This window comes from Eubalaena glacialis, chromosome 2, assembly GCF_028564815.1.
Source record: "Eubalaena glacialis isolate mEubGla1 chromosome 2, mEubGla1.1.hap2.+ XY, whole genome shotgun sequence".
Classification (NCBI taxonomy): Eukaryota; Metazoa; Chordata; class Mammalia; order Artiodactyla; family Balaenidae; genus Eubalaena; species Eubalaena glacialis.
Window position 1 is genome coordinate 78301924 of NC_083717.1, and position 14570 is coordinate 78316493.

A 14570-nucleotide genomic window follows, 5' to 3' on the forward strand; every position below is an offset into this window, starting at 1 on the left:
AGCAACTATACTCCAATAAAGATGTTAAAAAATAAAAATAAAAAAAATAAATTCAAAAAAAAAAAAATGGAGGAGGAAATGTGAGATTTTACTTTGGACCATTATTTTTTGAAAAACGCCTAAGTTTCTGATTCTTCATTTTACTGATGTCCCTGCATAGAGATGCTGAGCTCCTCTGCTGCCTGCCTTCCCAACCAGTGTTAATGGAAACCAAAGGACACTTTTATCTTACTGGGCTGGGTAGAGGAGAAGAGGCAGTGGGAACATACAGTAAGGGCCAATATAGCTACCTGAGATGAGAAAGTGAAACAGGCTGTGGCAAAAATGACACTGATAATTTTAGTAAAACTCTGCCAAGAGGGTGAGTATGGTTAAAGTTACATCATTCTTCCTGTAATTTCATCCCTCTGTTAAACAACAACTTTAAGTCAATGGGTCTTTCATAGTCCTGTCTATGTGGGGAACAGCTGTTCAACTTTTACTAGACAGCTGAAGCCATGGTGTCTGAGAAAGTGGCAGAACCCACTAATAGCTGAAAGCAGCTGCCAGCAGTTCATCATTTCCACACTGGAATGCTTCTTAGCAGAGTCACAGGCTAAATCACAGAGCACAGGTGATAGCCAGGGCCCTGATACACCAGAGCCTTGATTTTCAGAAACCCTGAACAATGCAAAAAGGCTTCACAGCAACAACAACAACGCCACATGGACTGAACTAGTGACTTTGATCAGGAATAGAGAATCATTTCTGAGGTCAACTGTTGGAGGAAAATGGCAATTTTTACACAGTTGTCTAATGTCTTTTCCTTAGAACTAATACATTTCTTCTTTAGCATGGTTTTTCTCCAAACACTGCTCAGGAAACACATTCCAAGTTTTATAGCTTAACAGATCAGATCCAAGCATCTTCCTGTAATTTGATTTATTCCTAATAAATCAAAAAATTCCTATTTACAATAATAACAGTTGTACCTCAACAAATTTATACTGTAGGATAGTATCTGGAACTTGTTAAAGCTACTGTAAAAAAAACGGAAAAAAGCAATGCAAATCTGAACACTTATTTAACTCCACTAACAATATTCATACACATTCACAAAGAGTTCTTTTCTTTAGCAAAAAAAACTACATTATCCCCAAGAATTTATATATATATATGAAATAATAACTCAGTGGACTTAAAAATAAAGACAAACTAGTGCAGAGTTTTTCATTTGAGTCTTATACATGGTATGTGGAAAATGCAGAGGATAAGGAAGAAAGAAGTTATATGTACTTCTAAATAGGTTATTTTATTTTCTATGTTAGCTTATCAAAATTTCTGATTCATCTCCTTCTCTATATTTTACCTTCATCCCAATTGCTTAGCCTTATTTTTTATCCTGTTATAATAATTGTTCTTAGAAATTATCACAAACTATTTTAAGAATCAGAGAAGATATGAACAAATAATTCAAACAGCAAATACTTCAATATTCTCCAAAATGAACTCAGGAGAAGGCTCTGTTTACATGTTTTCTCAGGATAGAAATGATTTTTTTGGTATGAGTTTTTACTATATTTTATTGAAAAATAAACTTCAAATATTTCCAAGTAGCCCCATGCATGTTATCAAGTAGTTAGATAAAACAAAAGCCTACCTGTGAGAGGTGAGGGTGATCCAACTGGTGTTGACGGATTTGATGGAAAACTACTGCTGGTATGGTCAGGAGAATAAATCTAACCAGAAAACAAAAGATATACACATATCAATGTGACAAAAGCAAAAATGTAAATCCATTTGCATGGAGTTATTTTTATAATCTAAGCTGCCACCCTTAAGGCTCAGAGTGAAAAACTGTTTAATCAATTTTAGAACTATTCCATTACATAAAGGCTATAGAAGCCCCAGTTTTAAAACTCGGATTAAAAAATATCATATATATTCTAATATGAGAGAAGTAAATAGATCATACCTATTTCTTTATTATCCTAGTTGAAAGTAATTTAAATTTCTAATTGCTAGAACAAAAAAGAGAAGTGATAAAAAAAAAAGAGAAGTGACTATAAAGTCAACAAGTCTGATAAACAATCTTTCTAGAATATACCATCTAAATAAATTTTATTCATTAAAAATAATCTTAGGAAACTGTTATCTTTTGAAGAGAACAGTCCTTAAAAATAGTTTTAAAAGTCAAAGAAAGTGATTTTTAAAAAGTTATCCCTTATTTCTTTTAGAAAGTTGTTTGATTAACTACATTTTTGCCAAATTTAGCTCCTAATGATGTGTGAGTGTTGTAAAAAAATCAAACTTGCTTTCAAAGGATATTTTGTCACCCTTGAAGAAAGTGAAAAAACCCTGAAAGTTCTTTAAAAAATGTTCCCAAAATAATCTGTGGACTTTACCTCCTAAGAGGATAACATATCTGGATACATAAATTTTGGTATTTTGGCTAAAGGTTTTGTTGCAACACTTTATATTTATTTCATATTGCTAAAAAAAATAGTGACAGAAATTCATTCAAGTTTACATAATTAACCATTAAACACTTAAAAAGTCTCCTTAATCCACGCACCAACCGTTCCTAGGAACTCCTCTCTAGGACAATCCCATTCCTATAACAGGCATCATAAATCATCTTCACATCTCAGCACTTAGGGCAGACAAATCAACTTATTTGGAGAAACTGTGGTCAAATACTTTAAATAGGAAAACTACTTGTGGGTGCAAAGTGTCACCCAATAGAAATAATCTTGCTCTGAGTAAGTTTAGAGCTCTAATAAATTTAAAGAGGCCCAAATTATGGCATATATGGGGTCTCAGCACTGGTTTTAAAGACAGTATAATACGTTGAAAAAGTCAGATACTGGGACAGGCTCACGTAAAACAAAATTCCACAGGTCACAATCATCAAACATTAACAGCTTTCATTTTTTTTTTAAAAAGAAGATAGCACAATTGTAAGCATTGACTACAACTGAGTATATATATACCAATTTGTATGATGTTACTAAATTGTAACTGGAAATCCCTTTACACACCAACTCTTTCCAAAGAGCCAGATCTAAAAGTTGTATATTCAGGTTGGAAAGTCATTTCATTTTATTAAAAAAATTTTTTTTTGCCACGCCAGGCAGCTTGCGGGATCTTAGTTCCCCGACCAGGGACTGAACCCGGGCCCCCAGCAGTGGAAGTGCCGAGTCCCAACCACTGGACCGCCAGGGAAATCCCAGGTTGGAAAGTCATTTTAGAAAAGCACAGTTATCAAGAAGACTTCAAAAAACTTTATGGGAAGACTTAGTAATAGGGAAGCAGTATGCTATAAGATCAATGTTGTTTGTCTTAAAGTTGTCAAAGTTGTTACCTTTTAAAAGTTACTTTTCACACCTGTGAAAATTAGCTAAAGGTCACATTTTGGTTCCTAATGGCTTGCATACATACAGTGATTTATTTCAACCATAAGTAAATTAGGTAACGTCACCGAACTTCAGCAAAAACATATCTCAACATACCCTTTTATTTTCGTAAATCACTATTTCTCATGTTTACGATTCAAATAATTATAACTTTTATTAACAACTGATGCTAACATATGAAATATGTCTTGACTATAATACTGGTAAGGGAGGGAAGGGTTGATAACACTGATGGTGGGTGGCTGAGGAGTGAAAGAAGTTCCATTTCCATGCAAAACTTTGATTATCATAAACTAGACTAACTTGCTGACTTTCAGTTTCCTTGACCGTATGAATTAATCGCATGAAAGCACTGGAGAAACAGCATTCCCTGTGTATCATACCTCCCGCTTTGTTTTCTTCATACTGCTTACATTAATCCCTAATTGTCTAAATTTGTTTACTTGTTTATCATATGTCTCTTTCATCCTTTTCCCTAATGAAATGTATGTTCCAGAAGAGCAAGGACTTTGTCTTATTCAGATCAATGTGAATTACACAGCATCTGCAGTAGCTTCTGATTCTACAACAGCGCTGGTAAATAAAGAAAGAAGTTAGCATTTGAGCATCCCTTTTAAATCCTTGGATGTACAATTTTTACCCAGGCTCCTTCTCTCTTTTACTCTCTTATACAGTTCACTTAATGTAGGTTTTCCGAGAGCTCCAGTCTCAGTTTTCTTTTCTATTTACCTGTGTTTCCTCTCTTTGTAATACCATTCTTTATAAAGTATCAACTATGACATCCATGTGAATGACTCCTAAGTTGACACCTCTATCCTCCTACTGGTTGCTGGACTTCTCCATCTGAGCATATCTTTCTTTCATCTCAAGCTCAGTATCTCCAAACCCAAACTTTGCATCACTGCCCCAAGCTTCCCACCCTTCCCATCTCTACTGTCCTGTTTCCTCTATCTCAGTTAGCACCAGTATTCTCATGGTCACCAAAACCACTCTCACTCTCCCTCCTTTCTCCTGTTCCTCCACTCTTCCCACCATAGACACCAATGCTCACAATTCTCTATAATGTTTCTGGGATGGGCATACATCATTCTCACTGCCATTACACTACCTTAAACTTTTACTAGAACTTATGGCTGGACTATTTAAGTCTTCATATTTTTAGTTACTCCCCGCTCCTTTCATCCCATACATAATTGACTGAGCTATTGTCCTCAACCAGTTTTGAACAAATGCCATATAGCACTTTCTGTTGTCTACTAAATAAAACAGAATGACATTTGACATATTCCATTATCTGGTTACAAAAATATCTTTCTACCTTATAACCTACATAAAGCATTATATCAAACAAAATATTTTTTTCATTTTCTGAACACAGCTTGTCCTTGCAAAAGGCCTGTTTCTTAACTTCTCCTTGATGGAATTCTGTAACACATCAAAGCCCAACTCAAATGTAACCTCCCCACTTACACTCATTTTCACTTCCCTTATATTCTTAGTGTAACCTGTTACTTCTCTTTGGTATTTTACTTCACACTATGCTCTATGTTACCATTTTTCTATCTTCTCTCCTTGACTGTAAGCTCTTTGAAAGCAGGGACCTTATACTGTTCAACATTGAATACATCATTGTCTGTCACTGTTTTGCACAAGTAGGTGCTCAATATTTAAAAAAAAAAAAAAAACTTGAGCGATTAAATTGCACTTGAAATTCGCTACAATACTTTTTGATAAAAAAGCGGAATTCAGTAAATAGTTTATCTCAGCATTTACATAGTGGGGTTCAGTAACAGGAATACCAAGGGGAGAAAAAGATACTATTATAAAGATGAATTCATTTACAAATCAGTTTTATGGTATAAGCTTTGAGAACAACAATATGGTAAGGTTCCAATATTTCTGAGAATTAGTGTTGATGTACTAAGCTGTCCATACCACATCGTTAGGCAGGTATGGGCTTTTGAGGACATAAGCAGGCTATCAACCCTTATTTTCCCTGATAACTCTGCCATTACAGCTAAATAATCCCTAAGCACGTGAAGGACTGGTGACAACTTCTTTATCTCAAAGAAGGAAGTTTATACTTTAGAGTCATTTTGCAATGACTACCTTGCAATGACTAAGCAAAATGATGTTATATATAAAATGGGTGTGGGCTCTTAAAAATCACTGTGAAAACAGGAGAAGCAGTACCAAAAGCATATCAACATATAATTTATGGTGTTTTTATCAAAAGCACCTTCTCCATTTGTATAATAAAAGGCATTTTCTCCACTCACTCATCACATTCCCTGGTTCTATTTTGCCCTAAATTAAAGTGATGACAGACAGAATTGTTACTAATACTTTTCCTGAACTGACAGATAGCCTGGCAAATTACAGGACTTTTTCTTGTCCCTTTTACTTTCATAAAAAGAACATGCATGTGGGAAGGGAGCAACAACATTAAAAGAACAGAATAATACAGTCTTTTAGATCACAGATCACGTCATTAAACTTCACTTCTGCGTATTTATTCTATTACCAAATGAGAGACAAACTATACTTATTCTATAGAAACTGTTGTGCTACTTTAAGAAATTCTAAACATAAGGCTTTATTTGACAAAGAGCATTCTAAATCAGGAATACATTACTTTTTGTACTTTCTGACCTTAAAGAACTCCTAACATAGATGTTTCAAAGAAGAAAAAGAGAAGGAAAAAAAAATCAGTTACTTAAAAAATGGGGATGGGAGTGATTTAGAATCTAGAGCATAAACACAAAGTAAGAACTCATTCTGCATGCAGTCCGTGGTCCTCATACTGTTAAGTGACCAATGATGAATAACTCCCAATACCTTCTGCCAGGCTTAAACGGTAATATGCCTCATTTTACTGCAACAAATGAGGCTCCTCCTCCTATCAGTCACGGTCTATTCCGATCAGCAGGGTGCCAATAAGCCAGAAGCTAATGAAAAGGGCTTCAGACAAAAAAGAAACAATGGAGTGCTCCCAAGCCCAACCTTGGAACTGTGAGCCCAATTTTTTAAACACTACAGTGCACATTTCAGTTAATCTTTATTATGCTAATGTTATTGAGTCTAAGGAACAAAGAAACTTATTTCATGAATTACTTTTAAACATCAACTTCCCTGAATTTTCTTTTCTTTTGTTAGAGACTACTGACCATTTAACTATCTAGATTAAAACATACACACACACACACATACACGATACACACACATACATATACTCTCTCCCTGTCCTTTGCTCTGAGGTAGAAATCAAAACATAAATTATCACAAAGAAGTCTGATATAATCAACAAAGTTCAACAGTCTTCTTGTTTGATCTCCTCTAAATTAAAGACCAAGTGTTTTGATATGGTATTAGGCACTGAAATAAACCAGATGTTTCTTCTCTATATAACTCTCCATGGGCACAATCTTAAAGGGTTATTGTCTGGCAGACGTTCAGGGAAACACAGAAATGGCACGAATATCCAGATTTTCCTTTCCCTCTATCTACCCTAGTTTATTATCTAAACTAATGCATAATCCATAGGGCTTTGGGAACTTTGTGTAAATACTTTCATGTACAATTCTCTTTCTAGCTATCCTGAGATTAAGACCACAATTATCCAGGCTTAAACCTAAAATAAAGGAACCTTTGCGAATGTATTATCTGGCCTTACATGTTTAATCACCCAGTATTCTGTGTGCTTTTTAATACATAAACTGAAGAACAAAGGTTGTAACCTCTGTTTCACACATGAAAGGCCATCTAAGACATGTATCAGACATTTGGGGAGCTATTAGAAATAACTTCTAATGGCAATAGCATGGCATTTCTCCATCTAAACCTAGATGCTGTATTTAAAACGTCATATTCCATAGAACTTAAAATTTCAAATACTCATGGTCACCATTTCCAAAGATCTGTAATACCTAACATCAAATTCTGAGACGCATGTCAGACTCTCAAAGGTAATCCTCATAAAATTCCTTCTCCTCATCTCTTCTAATCCTTCCTATCCCCAATGTATTTTTTTGTCTGTTTTTCAGGACATTCTAAGAGCACTAAAGTGAATGTGAGTTTGTAATGGAAGTTAGAGAAAGAATGTGTTTGGGGGAGGTGTCTGGTGCAGAGTGGGGCAGGAGATGGATTGAAGGAAGGGGTCTGAAGTGTGCAGACTATGGCATGCCGTGATGGAGCAGATGGAATGCATCACCGTCAGCTATGACAGAAATGATTTATGGAATGACCTGGCTGCTCCTGCCTAGTAACAACACAGGATGACAGAGCTGAGTTTCCATGACAACCAAAGCCCACCCACTAACTAGATTAAACATCCTCCCCTGGCTTCCACTCACACTGAATTTAGATTTTCTTTTCCAAATGCCAATTGGTTTAGCTAGTATGTTGGTCGTAATATGGGAGAATAGTCAAGGACCTGAAGGGTAACTGAAAAGGAGCTTGGAGGACCACTGAGAACATCACAAATTCCTGCCTGCCTATCTGCCAAGGATCCTTTATGGAAGTTTTCCTTGAGTAAAATAAACAAAAACTTTTGAGAAAAAAGCCCCTGAAATGCAGGTTTTACTTTTTTAAGTTGCCTAGTATCGAAAGTTCAAATGTTATTTGTCTTTCTACCTGTGAAATATCTGCTACTGGATTCTTACAGAATCAGCAGAAGGAATTGGCAAGTCAATCAAATACCTGGGAGGCACTCATTTAATATTACAGAATAATTTTCTTCCAAAGTAGGTAGTTTTCATCATGTGGAATAAGTCCAGAATAAGTGAGACAACTCCCTTTAATCCTCATCAACACCTTGTAAAATAACAGTCCCTGTACCACTGGTCTTTCTGGAAGTGAAGCTAGTTAGATCAGATCTAATCTAATATCTAGGCTTTACCCTTCCTAGCTTGGTGATCCCTAGGGCAAGTTACTTAATCTTTCTGAGCCAAAGTTACTTAACCTTTTAAACCTTAGTTCCTCATCTGTAACATGGGAATAATAATGCCAACCTCACAGGGCTTTCTTGAGGATTAAATGAAACGACACACGTAAATGCTTAGTATAGTGCCTAGCACCTAGTAAGCATACAAATTACAGATGATATTTTTGTGGGTTTTGTTATCATCATCATCATTTTTGTCATATGATGCAAGACTGAATTCAACAAACATTTACTGAGCTCTATTTTGTGTGAGCCACCGCTATGTGGTAGATGAATTTGACTTGGCTTCATTTCTCAAGAAACGTGTACTGCTCTGGAGTAAGGTTTATTTACAGAAACCATTCACAAAGAGGTTTATCTCTTTAAATTTCAACAGTGGCTTCCTACTACTCACACATTAAGTGGTCTGCCTTCCCCATGAACAGCAGCAAACGTGTTTGACAGAGTTAACTGCACTTCATAGTAAGACATAAGTAAGACAACTCTGTGAAAATTCTGAGAGGCATATCACTCGGGAGGAAAAAAGAAAGGAAGAAAAAGCCTAAGGAGAAACTTTAGAAAATACAAAGCAGAAGTGCCTCTTAAATAATTAGATTTGGAATCTTTATGGACTACTGGTAAATGTTCTCCCAAAAGAATGGATTTCGTTTCAATGTTTTAAGGATCATATATTAAAACCGATCACTGCCTTTATTAAAGCAACTCATTGCTTTGTCATTAACATTCTGGTGTGATGTAAACTACTTGCTGAGGAAAATACTATGGGATTCCTTCAAATTAGTTTTACTCATTTTAGCGTGGGTTCTTCAATGAATCTGTTTTTTTCCTTTTTGGGAAGGCTCTCATCTCCTATGTCTTAAATGAATCAGCAGCAGATGCTTATTTTTTCCTTTAAAAAAAAATACATAAAATACCTTCCATGTTAGAAAAAAATCCTTATAAAAGCACTTCCTTCTCTGGATCAGAAGAATAACTGAGTTATGTTTCTTGGTTCCACTTGACTTATTTTAATGGGCAACTCACAAAGTATATGTTTAAAACTAATAAACAGATTGAACCATTAACCTCAGTAATCTGTGCTTTAGATTTCAAAATGCCCAAATTTCTTTTTCTTTTCCCGTAGATCTGTTGCATTAAGACAAAAACAGATATTTAAATTGAAATTAGAAGGACAGTTCTTGTGGGAATAGGGTGGGAAGGTGTTCTCGTGAATTATTTTAAGGGCAGTACAAATCAATACAAACCGAAAATAGCTCTAAATGAGGAATGAAGTGGTCCTGTTATAACTACACCCTTTAACTATGACGCATACTGCCCACAAAATCTAATCACTGCATTCAGCAGTGTAAAAATCATTCAGCAAAATATGTAAATTCAATACTCACAGATGCCAAAGCTTTTCCAAGTGCATCACCTGTCTGTGAGCTTCCAGCAGCATTTCCTCTGGTTCCTGAGTATTTCAAAGAGGAAAACAAATCAAGAAGTTTAGCAGGCAAGCAGGCATGCTTTTTAGCACTCTGCCATTATTTCAATGGTGTTCTCCATTGTTGTTGCACATCTGTCACAATAAACCTGCAAATACTCTGCATGTGTTGTATTTAGTAAGCTAAAGTAAAGATGGGTTCCTTACCAGTTTGTACATTAATGAAAATCAGAAAGTTTCTTTTCTTCCTTTCTTTCATTTTTAAACTCAATATTAAAAAATACGTTGAGTCAAAAGGTACAAATTTCCAGTTATAAGTAAGTACTGGGGGTGTACGTGATAAATATAACTAACACTGCTGTATGTCATTTAGGAAAGTTAAGAGAGTAAATCCTAAGGGTTATCACAAAGAAAAAAAATTTTTTCTACTGCTTTAATTTTGTATCTATATAAGATAATGAATGTTCACTAAACTTATTGTGATAATCATTTCATGATGTATTTAAGTCAAATCATTACACTGTACACCTTAAACTTATACAGCGCTATATGTCAATGATGTATCTCGATAAAGCTGGAAGAAAAACATATGAAAAGAACAAAAAAAAAAATATATGTATTGAAAAATATGGGATTCACTACAAATCGCCAAATTCAGTTTTAGGGAGTTTTGCCAACCTAAAGAAGCTCACCTAGGATGCTATCTGATCCATTGATGGGAGGGGTGTGTGAGGCAGCAACATAAGGTGAACTGCTGGTACTGGCACGGTGGAAGCTGGACATTGGTGGAAGACTTGTGTTTATGTCTGTTGGTGAAACTGAGTGTGGAGGGTAACTCTAAAGAAAGGGGGAAAGAGACATGATCTATTAAATACATTTTCTGAATAATACGCACATATAACTGGGCAACTACTATAACAGGTTAAAAAGAACATCATAAATTAGCAGCTGAAGAGCACTACTCTTGTCATTTACTTTTTCAAAAGGCATGAAGTAAGCCTAGAAGTATTTCAAAATTCAGAAGTTTTGGCAGAATCAAATCTTACACTTGTAATCCAAAAAGAAACACAAGTGAGGACAAAGTGTTGCTGCACCCTAGTCATGTGTTACAGCCTACCAAGCGATCATGTGAATGAAGGCTGCCATAACTACTGGATTGAGACATGTGGGAAGTGGAGGTCCCCAGAATTCCACCAAAACCAGGCTGGCTCATCCCATTTGATGAACTCCAAAGGTCAGAAGAATTGTGGGTCCCATCTAAGACAAAAAGAGAAATATAAAATTTTCCTTAGCCAAAATTTTTTCTTCTATTTTGATGATGCTATAAAAATTCAAAGGGTACCCTCCAGATATGTTTTTTCCTCCCCTTTCCAACCTAGTATTCATCTAGTTTTCTTCCCTCCAAACTGTATAGTTACTATGTTAAATGAAGGAATAAAGCTTTATAGTTAGAGGGAGAAAAAGTAATCTAAACTGTAGTAGGCAGGTCATTATAAAAATCCTCACAAGACCTAAATTCATATCAGGGAGGACAATAAAAATTCCAAATTTGGGGATAGGTCGGATTTAACTCTTGGTTAAATGGTATACCTATATACAAAAAGTTCTTAATCTATAAGCAATGTATATTATACCAAACATTCTCAAACTAGAATAAAGAAGTTTCTCTTACAGAGAACTTAAGTGATGGATAATGACTATATTATAGTCAGCCTTCAAAAGAAATGTTAGCAATGACTTCACTCACCAATGTAAAGTCAAGGAACCATTTATGTAGTAATTTATTGCTCCCATAGTCCAAAACCACAGAAGACCAAATAAAAATGATTTGCTAGACAAGAATGAAAGGAAGTGCAACACTTTTTCTCTCTTAAAGTCTTATTCTGTTCTATGATATTCACTTTTTATCTGCACTGATAATTCTAGGGGTGATATGAATCTGTAATTTAAACAAGAAACTAAAATTATTAATAGCTTTTATACATTTAAATCCTAAAATGAGAAAGAGCAGCTTTACTCACTTTTCTCAACTGAAGTCCTTTATAAATTCAATCAATATTAGATGGGCACTCCGATGCTTCGCTGAATAATCCAACTACATTGCAGTCAGCAATAATTAGCAATAGGAAACTTTAAAACTAAATTTTAATTTGCTTCAGCCAAACATATCTAGATAAAAAATGTCTGAACTTCTATACAGATATTCTCTTTCCTCACAACTTTAAAATATTAGCTAATATACAAGAGATAACTGTTGTAGTACTTGACAACTATTTGGCAGTACTTACCTTGCATAAAGAAAGTGCTAGCAAACATACTGGTTGGTGGCTTGGGAGATGGATAACTAGGAGATTCACGGTTGAAGTCATCTGAATTTGGGGATGGTGCATATACCTTAAAATTAGACAGGAAATTTAATTAAAATGTAAATGACTGTCATACCACTTATGTAAAATGTGTTTCCTGAAGGGCCTAAAAAGGCCTATCCAATATCTAAAAAGGCCTACCACAAATCCAAATAAACTGCCTAAATCCTCATAAATAACGTCTAACTTGGATATTATCCACCTGTTTGTTTTTAGCTGATTACTAGAGAAAAAACTATTCTAAATATCCCTGTAATGCATCTTTGTGTGACAATTACATCAGGTGGTTGAATAAAGTCACAAATGTTGACTTTGTTTACAAAACACAAATCCACATAGGCTCATGATTCAAAATGTGATAGTGGAAACTAATGTCTTTTGAATACAGCATGAAATAAAATTTGTTTTATTTTATGAATTTGTTCATAAAATTCATTCTTTTCACTGTTACAAGATTTACCCAAATCAAAACGAGTTAGATTAAACGTTACTATTCTTTACTACTATTAAAAGTTAACTGTGAAAGGCACAACACAATTGTTCAGAAACTTCCTTAACTTAGTAGGGTTGGCAAAATTAAAACCAAGTTCTGCTCAGGGGTTTTAATTCTTTAATTTCAAGTAAATTTTCAAGTCTGGCACAGCTTTCAGGAAAGTCTCATTTAATCTGTCAGAGCAGTATTAATTTCCTTTGGTAAACCTTTGCTTCAGATAAACAAAGTATGAACATTTTGAATTGGCAAATGGCCAATTCTGTCATTTCTCTGGAAAACTAAATGGGCATCCAAATAACTGTAATAATCAAAACATGATCAATCCATTCTCATGATGACTACTGAAACCAAGAAGGAAAACAAGTAAGTAACACTTAAGGTGATGCATGGTCTATTAAAGTAAAAGTAAACCAGGAGTCAGTAAGAATGGAAAGGTGTCCTATTGTGAGCAGTGTATGAAACATATTTTTTTTGTTTAGTTTGATAAGGGTACATCTATTAAATTTTAATCAAAAATAAAAATTCAAAGTGTTCACGTAACGTGGAAAAAAGTAACTAGCTCAATAAAATTATGGGAGGATTCGTTAAAAAAAAGCATACACATTTTTTGCATAAGCACAGATGATTTCTGGAATTACACATAAGAAACTTAATGGTTACACCTCTGGACTTATAATTGGGGAGGAAAACGATTGCTTTATGCCTTTCCACACAGTTTGATATTTTTATCCAGCATACATTCCTATGCACTAATAAAAAAGCGGAGGAAGCACACACAGAGATTAAAATGGGAACCAATTTTTTATTTACATAAACTTTCATTTATTCTTTCTCTGAGGCATTAACTAACTGTAAAGATTCCTGGCAAATTACCTAACCTTCTGAGACTCAATTTCCTCATTTGTAAGATGGTGCTAACATTACCTGCATGGGGGGGCAGGGGTTGATGGGAAGACTAGATGAGATAATACATACAAAATGTTTCGGGAATTCCCTGGCGGTCCAGTGGTTAGGACTCTGCACTCTTAATGCCGAAGGAACAGGTTTGACCCCTGGCTGGTGAACTAAGATCCCACAAGCCACGTGGCCAAAACAAAACAAAACAACCCCCCCCCAAAAAAACAAACAAAAAACCAAACAAAAACCACAAAAACAACCTGGATTCCTCAAGATGGCTAAGGTGCACAGAAGGCTCGAAAATGTTTAGCATGGTAACCACTCACTAAGTATTAGCTAATAATATCATCTTTCTAATTCTTATAAGAGCAGTTACACTGCTACATACTGTCCCTGTTTAGTACTCAACTGCTATTTCTTATAGTTTTTGTCCAACATCATCCTACTTATATATACAGTTCACCCTAGATAAAAGTTTAAAAAGTCCATTTTTAGTCTTCTTGCTAGCCATGCTATTACAAGCACAGGTGTGTCTTTTTAATGGACTGGCATTCAGGTTAGTTTCCTACTTCTTACATCCCAGAGGGGAAAACACACACTTGTGGTACCTGAGAAGTCTGGGACAAGATATATTCCTAAGAATTACCCAGAAGGATCCTAGATAGGGGATTATGCATTATACATATTAAACATATTTTTCTAGTTTAGTGCTATTACATAAAGACAGAGTTAGAATGAAAGAATTGGATATACACAAATGTGTTTGCAATGTATTAGATAGGCTGATAGGCAGGAAAAGTTTTCAGGAAAGGAATTTTGTACTTTTTTCTTTTAATCAAGTTTCAGCATCAAAATTTAGCTATAGCTAGATGTCCTCTGTCCCCTTTATAATATACAGATTTTTCCCAAACTACGCTGAAACCACAAACAACAAAAAAGAGTATATCCACAGATGTAGAAAGAAAATACAAATGAGAATAAAATTCAGAAGACAGCATTAGAACATGTTTTTGTCACAAATGCTTATTTACTATGTATACCATCACTGATCTAA

The 14570-nt window shown here is 35.0% G+C and overlaps 1 protein-coding gene across 4 annotated transcripts in view; it reads right to left on the minus strand.

The window, feature by feature from the left end:
- TCF12 (transcription factor 12) overlaps positions 1–14570 on the minus strand; it is a 371138-nt gene that overhangs the window by 36745 nt on the left and 319823 nt on the right. For all 4 annotated transcript variants that reach the window (XM_061180287.1, XM_061180286.1, XM_061180288.1 and 1 more), the window contains 5 exons: positions 12049–12154; positions 10878–11017; positions 10453–10597; positions 9723–9787; positions 1640–1718 (listed from right to left, as the gene is read on the minus strand). In XM_061180287.1, the coding sequence (XP_061036270.1) occupies positions 1640–1718; positions 9723–9787; positions 10453–10597; positions 10878–11017; positions 12049–12154 (535 nt within the window). The remainder of the gene's footprint in view (positions 1–1639; positions 1719–9722; positions 9788–10452; positions 10598–10877; positions 11018–12048; positions 12155–14570) is intronic.